General features: G+C 39.2%; 1 protein-coding gene and 1 pseudogene across 2 annotated transcripts; one reads left to right on the forward strand and one right to left on the reverse strand.

Moving 5' to 3' along the window:
• Positions 1-7565: 7565 nt before the first annotated feature.
• LOC306665740 (large ribosomal subunit protein uL30-like) lies at positions 7566-9289 on the reverse strand (annotated as a pseudogene). The gene is made up of 2 exons: positions 8661-9289; positions 7566-7831 (listed from the first exon to the last, which is right to left on the reverse strand). The product of its transcript is annotated as a large ribosomal subunit protein uL30-like (transcript).
• A 3707-nt stretch (positions 9290-12996) lies between these two features.
• On the forward strand, positions 12997-14023 carry LOC306665741 (KH homology domain-containing protein 1-like; the record flags this gene model as incomplete). The annotated part of the gene is made up of 3 exons (XM_079147373.1): positions 12997-13096; positions 13250-13432; positions 13758-14023. The coding sequence occupies 3 exons, from the start codon at positions 12997-12999 to the stop codon at positions 13943-13945; spliced, it is 471 nt and encodes a 156-aa protein (XP_079003499.1). The 3' UTR covers positions 13946-14023.
• Between the last annotated feature and the right edge of the window lie 2876 nt (positions 14024-16899).

A 16899-nucleotide genomic window follows, 5' to 3' on the forward strand; every position in this document is an offset into this window, starting at 1 on the left:
ATTTTCTCTCTTACCCTGCAGGGAGACACTCTGTTTGCTTAATAAACTCCCTTATGTGATTAAAAAAAAAAAAAAAAAAGTCCAAGTCCAAAGTCTCCTCTGAGATTTAAAGCAAACTCAACTGTGAGAACCTGTAAAATAATAACAACAAAACAAAAGAAAAAATAAGTTTTTTGTTTCCAAGATACAATGACACAGAGTAAACATTTCCATTCCAAAAGGGAGACACAGGGACATGGGATGGAAGGATCAGACCAAAGCAATGTGGAAACCCAGCAGGGCAAACTTTAGATCCTCAGTTTCCATGTTCTACATCTGGGATGTAAGTGGTGGTATGTGAGTTCTGAAGGGCTTGGGCAGCCCCACCCCTGTGACCTTGCTGATTGCAGCCCACATGGCCATTATCTGTACCAGTTTTGCTTGCTACCTGCAGTTTATCTCAACAAGGAATCCACCTTCCTGGCATTACCCTGCCAGGGGCTAGTTTTTTTTTTTTTTTTTTTTTTTTTTTCTTGTTTCTTTCTTTTTGGTACTGGGGATTGAACCCAGGGGCACTTTAACACTGAGCCACATCCCCACAGTGCCCCCCTACCCCTTTTTAGACAGCATCTCACTAAGTTGCTTAGGGTCTTGCTAAATTGCTGTATCTGGCCTTGAACTTGCAATCCTCCTGTCTCAGCCTCCAAAACCACTGGGATTAAAGGCATGTGCCACTGCTTTAGGCTCAGACTGGGTCTCCTACCCTGTGACACACTGCTTCCTAGGCTTTCCTTTGAAATCTCAGTGGAAGCCTCCAATGACCCCTCAAGTCTCGCATTCTGTGTGCCTGCAAAACCAGCATTATGTGGATGACACCAAGTCTGCTGCTTGTGTGAGCTGTAGGGGGCCCCTGGAACCATGCTGCAGTGGCCTCTGCTAGCTTCAGTAGCTGAACATAGGAAGTGAATTCTCAGGAAGCCATTTCCTAGGTGAATTAACTATGTAGGCTGTTGTTCATTAGGTTGCAATTGATTTGTAGTACCTCTTGATATATTATTAAAATTCATGCTTTATTTATAATATGAGTTGCAAATATTTCTTCCAGTTTGTCTTTTTTTCCCCTTCGGTACTGGGGATTGAACCCAGGGATGCTCTACCACTGAGCTCCCTCCCCAATTTTTTGTATTTTTCATTTTGAGGTAAGGTCTCCCCTAATTGCCCAGGTGTCCTTGAACTTGCAATCCCCCTGCCTCAGCCTCCTGAGTAGCTGGGGTTATAGGTGTGCACCACCATGCCTGGGTGTTGTTTGTTTTTCACTCACTGTGGTGGTGTTTGTCAGGTATTTGACTTATACTCAAAAATTACTTTTTACTTATAGGCACTGGACTTTTTCATTCTTGGAAGGACTTCTTCATTCCATGACTAGAAATATTTGCTTATGGTTTCTTTTGATCTAGTTTAGGTTCTCTTTCCACATTTATATACTTGATATGCTTGAGATGTAATATGATTTAGCTGTAAGGTATGGTCTAAATTCATTTTTTAATGATTTATCTCCTTATCTCAACATCATTGATGAAGCCATCTTTCCCACACTAATCTGAATTGTATCCTTTTAAAATATTAAGTTGCTATGTATACATTTGAGAATATTTTTGGATTTTCTACTCCAATTCATTGAGATGTCTCTTTATTCCTACATCAATAAATGCAGTCTTATATTTATTGAAGTTTTGTAATATTGGATACCTGGATAGGATTAATTATTTTTCACGTACAGTCTGTGGGTTAGTAATCATTTTTACATTAAAAATTTTTTTTGGTAGGTACTGAGGATTGAACCCAGGGTACTCTACTACTGAGTTACACCCCCAATCCTTTACTTATTTATTTACTTTTATTTTGAAACAGGGTCTCACTACATTACCCAGGCTGACCACGGACTTGTGATCTTCCTCCTGTCTGTTTCTGGAGTTTTGGGATTACAGGCATATGCCACCATGCCCAGTTTAAATGTTTTTTAAAAATCCAAAGAATGATAATATTCCATTACACATAAAATTATATAAAATTCGCTTTGTGTTTATAAATAAAATTTTCGTGGCCCATAATTGTACCCATAATTTATGAATTATCTTTGTCTACTTTTATACTGTATAGCTGAGTTGAATATTTGACAGAGACTACATAAAACTAAAGCACAAAATATTTTCTTTCTGGTCCTTTGTAGAAAAGTTTGCCTGACTATTGCTCCAACTTACCAAGAAGAACTAAGTTCTTTGAATAAATTGATATGTGTAAAAAATTTTTTTTAACAAAATGATTGCTTATGTAACTTAATTAAAATTTTATTATTCAAGTTTGTGCTTTCTTGAGTGCAAAATATCTGAATCCATGGCTTCAATATATATATATATATTTATAATGAACTCAATTTATTTAAATATAAGTTTTCTCTTGATCAAAATAGGATGAAATGACTTTGAAACATTTGTCATTGATTATGTTTATAGAGTATTTTTTCCAGTGTGCATTTGGTGATACTTAATAAATTGAGATGGTACTGAAACTTACAATGGATTATATGTAAAAGTTCCACCCCCCATATTTAGGTTAGAAGAGAAAATTGATTTTCCATATAGATTACCTATAAAATTTTTCTTTATTATAGGTTCTCTGATTTAGCAACAAATATAGTGTTCTTTTTCTTATTTTCATTACATTTATTGGACTTATCCTCAGTGAAATTTCTGCAGTGGTTCTTTTTCTTTTTCTTTCTTTTTTTTCTGAGGACTTAATCTCTGAGCTGCACCCCAAGTTCTTTTAATTTTTTATTTTAAGACAGGGTCTTGCTAAGTTGCTGAGACTGGCCTTGAACTTGCAATTCTTCCCTGTCGGTCTCCAGAGTCACTGGAATTACAGCCATGTGCCACCACACCTGACCCCAGTGTAAGTTCGCAGGTTTGATAGAAATAGGACTGAAGTTTCTCATTCTAGTTGTGTTAATAGAGTTTCTCCCCAGCAAGATGCACAATAAAAGAATTCCAACTCAACAGCTTCATCACTTAATGTTTAAGTTGGATTTTTCTATAGCATTAGTTTTCTGGTGTTCCGTAGGGACAGAACTACATATGCATTTCAATTGTGAGTTATTTGATGCTAATGTTATATCATTTTGGAAAGTGCTTCCAAATGAAAACTATCAAGATACACTGTATTTTTTTTTTTTTTTTGCAGTGCTGGGAATTGAACCCAGGGCCTTGTGCTTGTGAGGCAAGCACTCTACCACCCGAGCTATATCCCCAGCCCCTACACTGTACTTCTTGATCTTAAGATATTATGTGGAAAAAATACTGGTTACCAGTAGTTCATTCTCCTTCCTTCAAAAAGTAGAATATTGGTGAGCCCAGTTATCAAAATGAGAAGCATGTAAAAGGAAGTACTATTAAGTAACATGGTTTGAACTGCACCTAACAGAAAATATTGGTCAAACTGGATGTCAAGAAAGTATTATTGCTGTTGGGCGTGGTGGCATATGCCTGTAATACCAGCAATTAGAGAGGCTGAGGCTGGAGAATTGTAATTTCAAAGACAGCCTGGGCAGCTTAGTGAGATCCTGTTTCAAAATAAAAAATAAAGAGGGCTGGGGATGTAGCTCAGTGGTAAAGCACCCCTGGTTCAATTCCACTACCAGGAATGAAGAAGGAGGAGGAGGAGGAGGAGGAGGAGGAGGAGGAGGAGGAGGAGGAGGAGGAGGAGGAGGAGGAGAAGGAATTATTGCCAATAGAGGGAAATCCAGACATAGTATGTCAAGGGCTCAGATTCAGTTTCTCTACCTGTGTTGACTTCCTCTTCAGACTGGTGGTAGCAAGATGCTTCTTGTTTACAAATTCACATCCAGTCACAACTACCAGGAGAAGAAAAGAGGCAAGTTCTTTTCTTTTCTCTTAAAAAATCTCTTTCAGAAATGAAAAAAATCTCTCTACAAGACTCCTCCAGGTTTTACCTCATTTCAAAATCAGGATAGTTACCATTTCCTAAACCAATCACCTGGCAAGGGTAATAGGATTACCATAATCAGTCTAAACTAATCATCTGAAGTTGAAATGAGATTGGAAGTTACTTTCCATTACCACTATAAGAATCTTTTTTTCTATATTTTCAAGTCATCTGAGCATTGAAAAATTTTTTATTTTAAATTATTATTTTAGAGAAAACATTCAGCCTTAGGTCTTTTGGGTTTGGTTTATTTCACTTAGCATGATATTCTCCAACTCCATCCATTTACCAGCAAATGCTGTAATTTCATTCTTTAAAGCTGAGTAATATTCCATCGTGTATGTTCCATCCATTCACTGGCAAATGTCACATATATATATACATTAATCACACATTTTCTTTATCTATTCATCTGTTGAAGGACATCTAGGTTGGTTCCATAGTTAAGCTATTGTAAGTTGAGTTATTATAAACATTGATGTGGCTGCATCACTGTAGTATGCTGATTTGAAGTCATTTGGGTATAGACTGAGGAGTGGGATAACTGGGTCAAGTGGTGGTTCCAGTTCAGGTTTTCTGAGGATTCCCCATACTGCTTTCCATAATGGTTGCACCAATTTGCATTCCCACCAGCAATGTATGAATGTACCTTTCCCCCCACATCCTTGCCAACATTTACTGTTGCTTATATTCTTGATGATTGCCATTCTTATTGGAGGGGGATGAAAACTTAGAGTAGTTTTGGTTTGCATTTCTCTAATTGCAAGAGATGTTGAATAATTTTTCATGTATTTGTTGATTGATTGTATTTCTTCTGTGAAGTGTCTGTTTAGTTCCTTAGCCCATTTCTGCCCCCTTATTTAGATTAGCTTCCACATATCAGAGAAAACATTTGACCTTTGTTTTTTGGGGATTGGCTTATTTCACTTAGCATGGTAGTTTCCAGTTTCATCCATTTACTGGCAAATGTCATAAAGACATTCTTTATGGCTGAGTAACACTCCATTGTGTGTATATATACCACGTTTTCTTTATCCATTCGTCTGTCAAAGGGCACTTAGGTTGACTCCATAGCTTAGGTATTGTGAACTGTGCTGCTATAAACATTGATGTGGCTGCATTACTGTAGTATGCTGATTTTAAATCCTTTGTATATACACCAAGGAGTGCAATAACTGGGTCAAATGATGGTTCCATTCTACTTTTTAGAGGTCTCTTCATATCACTTTCCAGAATGGTTGCACCAATTTGCAGTCCCACCAGAAACATGAGTGTACGTTTTTCCCCACATCCTCACCAACATTTATTGCTACTTGTATTCTTGATAATTGCCATTCTGGCTGGAGTGAGGTGAAATTTCAGTGTAGTTTTAATTTGCATTTCTCTAATTCTAGAGACATCGAACATTTAAAAATTTATTTTTTGATCATTTTTATTTCTTCTTTTGAGAAGTGTCTGTTTAGTTCCTTTGCCCATTTATTGACTGGGTTATTTATTTTTTAAGTTAAGTTTTTTGAGTTCTTGCATTGAGGATTGAAAGCTTTTCACTGTTACCTAGAGACTGACAGAGTGTAGAGCTATGGAATAAGAATCGAACTTCTGGGCCTGGGATTGTGGCTCAGTGGTAGAGCACTTGCCTAGCACATGCGAGGCACTGGGTTCAATGCTCAGTACCACATAAAAATAAATAAATAAAATAAAATTATTGTGTCCATGCACAAATAAGGAAAAAAATTTAAAAAAAGAAGACTTGGACTTCTGCATGACCTGAAAATCTGAGAAATCATACTAAATGAAACCTGTAAATTGGAAGCTGTTTCTCATAGGTGGTCTGTTTATTTTCCCAAGTATAAAGAATCTTTTGAATATCTGGAGGATGCAATAGAAATTCTATTTTATTTGTGTGCATATTAATTAGCATATTTTCCTATTATCAGAAAATTATTGAGAGTTTTGGTTTCAGATGTGCCTGTCTTGTTGTGAGTCCACATCCATTAGGAGACAGGCCAACCCAAGAGTATTAAGGATCCTGTACTTTTGTGTGTGTGCACATTCATATGAGTATATTAAATAAAAACATTTACTTACTCAAATTTTAGACTTGCAAGTCTTGTTTTTTATGTTCTAAAATATGAGGTAACAAAGATTGTGCATAATTATCATTAGGTAACCCACTGCACACTATCTTTGACTATGTTTCTGGTCCTATTGTGGTACTCTGGATTATACTATTTTTATAATTATGCATGAATAAATTGGTAAGTGATTTGCTATCCCTGAAATATAATTTTTCTACATTGATCTGATTATTTTTATCTTCAACACAAAAGTTAAACAATTTCTATATCAATATGTGCACTATGCTAACTAGAAGATTAGTTTTCTTGAAATAGAAATTCAAGTCTCCTGATAACACAGGTGCCACTTATACATATTTTGAAACTTTACCTTTTTTTTTTTCCACCTCCAAACATAAAGACCATACTAAGGAAACTTAGGAAAGTAATATTTTATTTCTTATTTTTTCTTTATTCCAAAAAATACCTCAAAATTTAGTCATTAACACTGACATGCAACACCAAATATGCCACAGGACAGATGGAAACAGAAAGTCAGATGGTTGGTACTTAAAAGCAATAGCAGTCAAACACATTCAGGCACACCTGTACTCCCTGTGACTTGGGAGGCTGAGGCAGGAGGATCACAAGTTCAAGGACAGCCTTAACCACTTAGTGAGGCCCTAAACAACTTAGTGAGGCTCTCAAGAACTTAGTGAGACCCTGTCTCAAAATAAAAAATAAAAAAGGCTGGGGATGTGGCTCAGTGGTAAAGTACCCCTGGATTAAATCCCCAGTACCATAAATAAGTAAATAAATCAGTAAATAAATTAATAAAATGAAATAAAATAAAAACAATAGCTATTAAGTAGTTAAAAGTGGGTCAGATTGTCATTTAGTTTTTGTACATTTGAAAGACTTGAGTGGGAGACACGGCTTTGGCAACAAGATCAAGTCAAACTGGATGCTTCCTCTCTGACAGCAGGGTCTGGATCTCATCTGCTTCAACAACTTCCCATTTTCAATTTAAATTCTTTTTTTTTTTTTTTTTTTGATTTAAATTCTTTATGCACTAATTTTCTCAGGGGATGTATTCATTTTGTTTTTCCTCCTTAGCAGAAAGAAATCTTTGTCTTCACCCTACTTCCCTCCTCTGAGCAAACGTAATCCTCTCCAGGAGGAGGAAGGCATCTTGTGCTGTACTTAAAAGGTGCAGGAGGGGAGGAGTAGGGAGTCTGGTGGCGGGGGTAGTGGGTAGGGGAGGGGTGTGGAGGAGTGGAGGGGAGAGAGAAAGGGAAGAAGAGAGAGGGAGAGATTGATTAACAGAATGAGATTGGGAGGAGAGATAGAAGAGGAAGCAAGAAGAAGGGAAAAACTCCAGGCTCTAAATTTCTCCAACACTGTTCAAAATACTTTTCCAGGAGATGCACGTGTGACCTCAGGAAAAGGTCACCAGGGGATCCCTTCTCAGGTCTCAGTCGCCCACCACCCAAACCTGGGTATTCTGAGAAGCACATCTTATGGATGGATTCAAGCATACAGCACCACTGAGGCGGAAAGCCCCACTATCAAACCTGGAGGGAAGACAGGAGGTAGTGCCAGAGTGTGGATTCTCTGGCTGTCTCCACTGTTAGCCGAGCAGCCTGCAATGCAAAGTGAGGTGTGGGTGTTTGGGAGATTTTCCAGGGCCATCAGCTGGTTCCAGCTGGCTGCCCAACTTCCACCATTCAGCTGAGTAGCTCCCAGAGGGTCCCAGGAGTGGCCTCGAATTGCCACTCTTGCTGCTCTCCGGGGTTCTGCAGAGGGAAGCAGAAGAAAGACACTGAGGTGGTATGGCACTCAGTCTCTAAGTTTTAGAAACATTTTTTGAGCCACTTTCCTCGAATCTTGAAATCAGAAATTCCTGCTGGCTCTAACTTCAAAATACATCTCCATTTCATACATTTTCTACCATTTTAACCCACTAGCACTCCAGTCTGAGACATACCTTTTTATTTTAGGGTGGGGTGGGAGGGTTATAGCCCAGCAACTGAGTGTGAGGCCCTGAGTTCAATCCCCAATAGCATAAAAAAAAGTTTTTATTTTGTTTTCTAAAATCCAGGTACCAAATCCAAAATCAACAAAACATTAAAATATTCTTTATTGGGTTTCTTGGAATGACCATCATTTACAAAAATATTTGCTCTGAAAACTTATAAAGGAAAGGATAATAGAAACATTCAGGTTTGTTGACATTCTCCAAATTTTGAGAAATTCAAACATATTGTGACTGTTCTTTTGGTTATCAAACAAAATAACATAAAAAAAAAAAACCTGACAAAGTAAAATTGGGTTTTCTGAGGTTAATTATAATATAATGATTGTGTGGTTCTAAAGTTAAAAAAAAAATCCTTTTGCAGATAGATTGAAACAATAACTGTCAACATACTGATTTTGAAAAAGAAAAATTCTTTGTCAGTTGTCAATTAGTGACATTCATAATATACATACTTTAGGGTATAAATTAAAGCCCCTGGATGTTAGCTGTTAGTGCTCTCATTAAGTGTTTTTATTTTTGTTGGTTTGTTTGTTTTACATTGAGAACAGGTACTGTTCTATTAACTGTCCAGATTACAAAGTAGATACTGTAGTTCATTCTTCTAATAAGTCTGTTGTTCTGGTCTACCCTGTGGCTAGCATCTACACCTTCTACAAAATGGGTGGTCTTTTTCTTCATTTCACCTTTTGGAGAACATCATTTGAAGGGCCACAGGAAGTTAGTTGCTTCTTTGAAATGTTTTCCAACAGTGTAGGTCTCATGAATCAGATTCTCCATGCAGACAATGCCATACTTACCAAGAGATCAAGCAATTGAAGTGTTATCTGTCAAGGCAATTTGTTTCATACTGATTTTGCTATATCCACACTTGTAGATAGTTTATTCACTGACTTCAGGTTTGGGTACTCACACACAATATATGGTTCCATAGTCCTCAACATGTTAACTGAAGCCTTGTTGAGCTTAACAAAGGGGGCACTGAAGATCTGGGCAAAGGAGAAGAAGTTGTAACACTTTAGTAACCTTTGAGCTCACACCATTGATACCTCTGATTGATGACAAATGCCAATTTGGGTTCTACAAGTACATAGAAGTTGCCAGTTTTTCTTGCCATCCTAGTCATTTGAAACTCCGTTCTGTAGATCTGCCTGTATTCCTTGTGGAAATGCTTGGCTTTTTCACAGATAAGGTTCCTCTGTGATGGGCTGACAGACATGGCTTCATGAGAGTGTTGTAGGCCAGACTCTAAGGGAAATGACTAAACAGACTCCATTTTGCTCTGAGACTCCATGTTGTGTAGGAAATAAGCTTCTCCCATGGGAACACCCCACCTCTGTGCCCATTATCAGTTACTTAGTGTGACATGTTTAACAATACAGAACGATAATTCCTATGTAAAGAACAATTGCTCTCTTTTGATCCCTATTGCTCCTAAACAATGTACCATGTGAACAGTGATTGTGTGGATGTTAGTAACCATTCTTTAGTTTGTACCTAGGTGAGAGTCATTTTGACCCACTTCCCCCTCTGTCGATGATCTCATGATTTTAATGTGTAATTTCGAATCATAGCAACAGACACATATGATTAATGTGATTTTTGGTATAAGAACCCCTGCAACCCTGTGGTCGGGGCTGTTCTCCCAATAGCCATTTTTTGGGGCATTGTGTGAGATAGTCAGCTGACTGGCTTAATAAAGACTCTCAAATTTGTACTTCTCAGTGGTGATCGGTCTGTTCTTAAGTTGCGCCCCATAACATCTCCTTGCCTTTTGAAGCATCTTTTAATCAAGCTACTTCTTTCTCAGATGCATTACCTTCAGCTCTGTGAAATTCCTTTGCTTTTCTTTTTTTTTTGTTTATTTATTTGTTCTTTCTAGATATACATGACACTAGAGTGTATTTTGACATATTATACATACATGGAATAACTTGTTCCAGTTAGATCCCATTATAGTGGTTGTATATGATGTGGAGTTACATTGGTCATGTATTCATATATAAGGATAGGAAAGTTACATCCAATTCATTCCAATGACTTTTCTATTCCCACCCCCTCTCTTCCCTTAATTCCCCCTTTGTCTAGTTCAATGAACTTCTTGCTCTACTTATTATCATTCTTTGGAGGCTTCCAGAGGTCAACAAATTTTCAAGAGTCTTTCAGAAATCTTCACATTTTATTTTTTTTTAAATATTTTTTAGTTGTAGATGGACAGAATACCCTTATTTATTTTATTTTTATGTGGTGCTGAGGATTGAACCTAGTGCCTCACATGTGTGAGGCAAGTGCTCCACCCCTGGGCTACAACCCCTGTCCATATTTTATCTTAACTCTAGTATTTTTCTCCACCTAAGGAAAGGCAAAACCAAAACCTTCTTGTGTATTTTTCTTGGACTATATCTATTGTTTTAAAACTAACTGATTAATAAAAATTTTCATCCTGCATTTGATTCGACTAATGAAAATCTAATAGTTGTTCCTTTCCACACTTTAAAAGGCAGATTTTCTTTTGTGGGCCCCTTCTGGAACTTGAATTTTCCTGAAGTTTAATTTTAACCTTTACTTCTATCAAAATTGGACACTGACCCCAAATAACAACATACTTCTGCTGACATTATTGCAACAACAGATGGAGATCATCCTTGCGGTATTAGTGTGTTGCCAGGGGTGCTTAACTACTGAACCACATCCCCATCCTCAGCCCTTTTTATTTTTTATTTTGAGACAGAGTCGTCCTTAGGTACATAGGGCTTCTCTAAGTTGCTGAGGCTGACTTTGAATTTGCCATCCTGCCTCAGCCGCTTGAGTCACTGGGCTTACAAGTGTGCACCACCACGTCCAGTACCCCAGTCACATTGTGATAGGTGACAATTTACCCCCATACAGTTTGTGTAACACTAAGCTACCACAGTTCATGCGGACATCAGGTTTTCACCTAATCACTATACAAACCTATCTTGTGTGGTATGATGCCGCTTTTTGAATATTTATTAATAAATATTAAAATCGTACTGTTAACTTTAAAAATATTTTCCAATTTTTAATCACCTACTCCTATTAGAAGCTGTATTTTCTGAGAAAGATACTTAGAGACCTAAAATGAGGCAAGCCTGGACTGGAGGAAAGCTCCAAGGACAGATGAATGGCTCCCTCTTCCTCTATACTCAGGAAGCTCCAATTTCAATGTCAGGAATAGTGCAACTAATGTGTTCCACAATGTGTCTCTGGCCCTCAGCAGAAGTTACAAATGACATGACCTCTACAAACTAGTTTCAATTTAAGTTTCAAGGCGACTATGAGCGATTGCAAATCCTCTGACTGGCCGAGAACTTTGGTCAAAACAGTGCTTACAGCACATCCTTAGAACATTATTGGTCAGGTAGGATAGTTTTGAGACTCTATTAAATAAAGAAAAGGCACCCTGGATCTGTAGAACAGATTCGGATGGATTTAGGGATATGATTTCATGGGTTTGATGTCTGTGCAGTCTATTGACAGGATACAGAGTCATTTAGTTTCTAATGATTGCCTGCATTGTATATGACAGTGTGTTACGTTTAGTATGGTGGATGCTACCGTGCAGGCATTGTCTTTTCAGATCACTCAATATCTCATTTTGCAACAAATGGCCTATGAGAGACTAACTGTATGCCACTGTAGGCCGTATTCTCTGAGTAACCCTGTTAATGAGTTCTGACAATGGTGTGGATCTGAACTGGGCAAATTCAAGTCCTGAGGGCTGACTTGTTTTTGGCCAAAAGGGGAAGGTGAAGAGTGAAAAAACACTTAGGAGCTTACAATCTGAAGCTGATAGATAAACCATAATCTTCCCTACTAAATATAAACATCTCTCTTTTTTTGAGTACTGGGATTAAACCCAGGGTGCTTCATCTCTGAGTTACACCCCAGTTTATTTTATATTTTTGTTTCTGGGAATTTAGCCTGGGGGCTCTTTGCCACTGAGCAACACCCTCAGCCCTTTTTTATTTTTATTTTCAGACAGGGTCTCCTTAAATTGCTTAAGGCCTTACTAAATTGCTGAGGCTGGCCTTGAATTTGTGACCTTCCTGTCTCAGTTTCCCAAGTTGCTGGGAATACAGGCATGTTATTCACCACACCCAGCTATTTTAAGCTTTGAAACCAGGTCTTGCTAAGTTGCTAAGGATCTGTTTAAGTTTCCCAGGCTGGCCTCAAACTTGGGATCCTCCTGATTCAGCCTCATGAGCCGTTGAGGTCACAGGTATGCACCACCGCACCTTGGCTCTTAAAAAATATTTTAACCGGTCAAGACCACTCAGATACAGTGATGAAAACTAACGGACAGAGGCCACTCTGAAACTATTTGAAACTAGATAAAGATAATACTTTACAATTCAGATCATATTCATCTCCCTACCGCTTAGATGAAGATTGCTAAGATAATTATCTAATTGTCCCATTTTAGAAAATTGGCTTCTGCTTCCCTAGTGCAGCACACTATATAAACCCAGCTTTGTTTGACTGCACATGTGTAGTTATTGGTTAACTGCCAGAACCTGTCAAAATCCAGGGAGCCTCTGTGAGCCTTCCTGCCCTAGCACCTTCCTTTCTGCCACTCCTGACCTGGTTGATGCTCAATGCATCTGCTCCAAAATCCTTTGAAATTAGAGTAAAGAAAATTTTGGATCCTTGGGAATTGCAAGGGCAATCACTGATTATATCATCTAATATGGAATGAAGGGATTAAGCCCAGAGTAGAATATTGCTGGATTGGATTATCTTGAGAGGGGGTTACAGGAACAGAAAATCCCTAGGGTGTGTCAGAGGGTGGGTTGTTTGAGTGCCCATATATAACACAGAGCAGAGGCTCTTTTTCACATTTTCCAGCCAGTTGCTTGGACTTGCCCTGCTTTGAATTAAGTAAGAGCAGTGCACCATTTGGAAATGAGCACTCTTGGCAAGAAAGCGTGGTGGACCTTGCCTGCAAACTTTCATTCTCCACTGGTATTTTACATGGAAGAAGACCAGGAGAAGCACATATTCGGTAGGTGACCTGAATATCTCCTCCCCCATCCCTCCCTTCCAACCTTTCTCGCCCCTCCCCAGTCTGCCCCAGGTCCCTACCCTCAGGGCCACCTCTTTGTCTCACCAAGTGCTGGGGTTTACTTTTCCTTTCTTTCCCCTCTTATATTCACAGGTCAGGAAGACACCTACCTTCGCTGCATTGAGTTGCATAGCCACACCCTCATTCAACTGGAGCCGTGGTTCACAGCCACAGGTCAGACTCGAGTTACTGTCGTTGGACCACAGAGAGCAAGGCAGTGGTTGCTGGCCATGATTCGGAATGTGGGGAGCCAGAATTCTTACTATAAGTCCCAAGGTAAGTATCTTTACCTGAATCGTGGTTAAGAACAAAGTGACAGAGTTCTGGTAGATTTGTGTGGCATTGAAGGATTGCTCAGGTGGCTGGGAATCTGGGTGTTCTGCAAAGTCCATTGCAAGTGGAGGGACAAAACCACACCATTTTTGTAACCTGAAGTCACTGAGAGAGGAAAGGTATCCAGGAGTCATGAATGGCTCATCTGACAGTGCCTGGGTTGGAATGGCTGTCTTCCCCACAATGTCCCTGTGGGGGTCCCTACCTGCACTGCAGCCTCCTAGTTGTGTGAGTTCTGTTTCACTATTCCTGGTCTTTCCCTTCACAGGCCTGGAGATGTTGAAGCGTGTCCGGAGCCAGCCCCTGACCGATGGAGACCTGACTGGCAACACCATGGTGGAACCAGATACTTGGAGTCTATCACTGGCCGCCAGACTGAGTAGGATCATCTCTCTTGAGGCTCCTCAGGGTTCCCCTTACCAATTGCATGGTTGTTTTCAGTTGCATTGGAGTTAGCTCTATCCATAATAAGGGAATGCCCTCCTGGGCAGCTAGATGTGAGAAGTCTAGTTTAGCCCTTGTTGAGAAAAACCTGATAGAAGTTTGAATTTGTGGCCCATCTAATCTCTCAAGCCTTCTGGACATGTGTCTGAAGGAAGTTAACTAAATGTTGAAAAATTTTTCACTGGCAAAGATATCTAATAAAGCATGCTACCTAATATGTAATGCCTTTACTGTGTCGGCCGCTTTCTTTTGGATAAGCTTATCTAGCCCAGAAAGGTATTTTAGGGCAGCCTGGTGCTGAGATGTGGGTGGTCTCTACAGCCTCTGGGGAGGCCCAGCCCAGTCACAAGACATCTCTTTAATGAACTGCTTTTCTCATACCAGAAGCTCTTAGATTAATGAAAACAGGGGCTTCTGAATAGAAGGGATCATCCTAGGAAGTTGAGGCTTCTCCTGAAATTAAAATGCAAATAAAAAGGAAGAGTGAGAAGTTGGGAGGTCCAGATGGAGACGGAAGGTGGTACTCATTTTTACTGCCTGTGAAATAGGTAAGGAGGCAATCCCACTGAGCCTAGTGAACATGAGGTAGCCAGCCTTGTCCCTGATTGCCAGAAGCTTTGAAGGTGGGCTTTGAGGGGGTGGTTTTCTGGGGGCAAAGTGTCCTGAGATCCTTTAAAGCGTGAATAAGATGATTAGTAAATCTCTTGAATTTTCACTTCAGAACATTCTCTTGAATGCCAAACATACATTTGGATTTCTTCATCCAATATTATGGCAAACTACACATGCCCTCACCTTTGAACACTTCCTCTTCAAACCTGTATCTCCAGGAGTCTGTCTTGTAGTGAAGCTGAAGCCAGAATTGGGGACAGGCAGTTAGTGTAGAAACAGGAAATTGGGTCAAATCCAGGAAATGGAGGCTGTGAAGCCATTGCATCTGGAAGTTGGAGACTGCCCCTGGGAGAATGGAATGTCAAGTATCTCCAGAGCTCATTGATTACCAAATTTACCTGCCCTTGTCAAGGACTACAGGCAGGCAGCTGCTAATTAATGTCCCCCTGCCTTACCTGCCTGAATACTTTGACCCTCCCCCTGCCATCTGCTGCTCACCTTTTTGCTAAGTCACAGCAACTCCTGGCCTAGTCAGTAGGCAGGAAGGAGAGATAAGTGGGGAGAGAACAGAACAAAAAAGACCCTAACTATAATAAAAGATGTAGGGCTTGCTCACTTCTTGGGACTCTCTAGTCAGTCATGGCCCCCTTCTCCCTCCTGGGAGAAGTCTATATTATTACCTTTAAATAAAACCTGCTTAATATGCTTTCCCTGGCGTGCTTCTCTGATGTTATACTTCAGCACCTGAGAAAGCAGAACTCTCACCGTTAAAAGGCGATATCAAAGCCATTGCAGTACTTGGGAGAGGCATGGCTGTCCTGGACCACAGTGGAGTACTAGAAATGTCAGGAATTTAGAATATATTTTGATGTTACAAGCTTGCTAACTGTGGGTGGGACTGTAGCTCAGTGGTAGAGTACTTGCTTGGCACCTGTGAGGCACTGGGTTTGATCCTCAGCACCTAATAAAAATAAGTAAATAAAGGTATTTTGTCCATCTACAACTAAAAATATTTTTAAAAATTCTAGCTACATGATTTATTTATTTAAAAAGATAATTTATTTTTGATACTGGAGATTGAACCCAGAGGCCTTTGCTACAACCCAAGCCCTTTTAAAAATTTTATTTTGAGATGTTTTTGCTAAGTTGCCCGGGCTGGCCTCATTTGTGATCCTCTTGCCTTAGCCTACTGAGTAGCTGGGATTATAGGTACATGTCACTAAACCTGGAGAACTATATGATTTTTACATGGCCAGTTACTAAACAAAAGTTAGATTAGATTCGCAGTTAAAAAAAATTCACGAATCTGACTGGAGGAAGAGAACAACCAAACCACATTATTCTCAAAGGAAATGTCACATTTACCTTTTTTAAAAAATATTTTTATTAGTTGTTAATGAACCTTTATTTATCTGTGGTACTGAGAATTGAACCCAGTGCCTCACACTGGCTAGGCAAGCACTCCACCACTAAGCCACAATCCTCGCCCATATTTATTTCTTAATTGACAATTTAAAATTGAGTGTTCACAGAATAGAGGGCAAACCTTTTGTTAAAACAAACAAACAAAAAAATTCCTGAAGCTGGGTGGGGTGGTGCACTCCTGTGATCCCAGTGACTCAGGAGGCTGAGGAAGGAGGATCACAGGATCCAGGCCAGCCTCAGCAATTCAGTGAGGCTCTAAGCAACTTAATCCCTGTTTCAAAAACAAAAAAGGCTGGGGATATGGCTCACTGGTAAGTGCCCCAGTATTCGGTCCCCAGTTACAAAAAAACAAAAAGCTTGCCAAGAGTATTTCTTCCTTCAGTTAAGTTTCAAGCCAGTAATTATCAAATTAGCGTTTACTTTCTCCAGGTTGTAATTCTGATTTCTAAAGGTTTCTGTGATGTCAAAGCCCAGGAGTCAACCTAGGATTTGATATTTCCAATACTGAAGTGAGACTACATGTAGTTTAAATATGAGCTCTACTGCTAAATAACTTTGTGATCTTTGGCAAGTTATTAATTTCATGGAGCATTGATTTTCTCATATATGAAATGAAGTCAATAATAGTAACTACCTCAAGTGGTTTTTTTTTTTTTTTTTTTTTTTTTTTTTTGGTACCAAGGAATGAACCCAGGGCACTTAACTACTGAGTCAGCCCTTTAAAAAAAAAAAAAAAAAAAATGCTTTTTATTTAGAGACAGGGTCTCAATAAATTGTTTAGGGCTTCACTAAGTTGCTGAGGCTGGCCTTGAACTTGTGATCCTTCTGTCTTAGCCTCCTGAGAGGCTGGGATTATAGGCGTGTGCCATCAGGTGGGTTTTTAAAGAAAAGATTATTTTGCTCCCTTTCTTCTAACAAGAACTATAGGT

The sequence above is a fragment of the Sciurus vulgaris genome (assembly GCF_902686455.1).
Source record: "Sciurus vulgaris genome assembly, chromosome: 7".
Classification (NCBI taxonomy): Eukaryota; Metazoa; Chordata; class Mammalia; order Rodentia; family Sciuridae; genus Sciurus; species Sciurus vulgaris.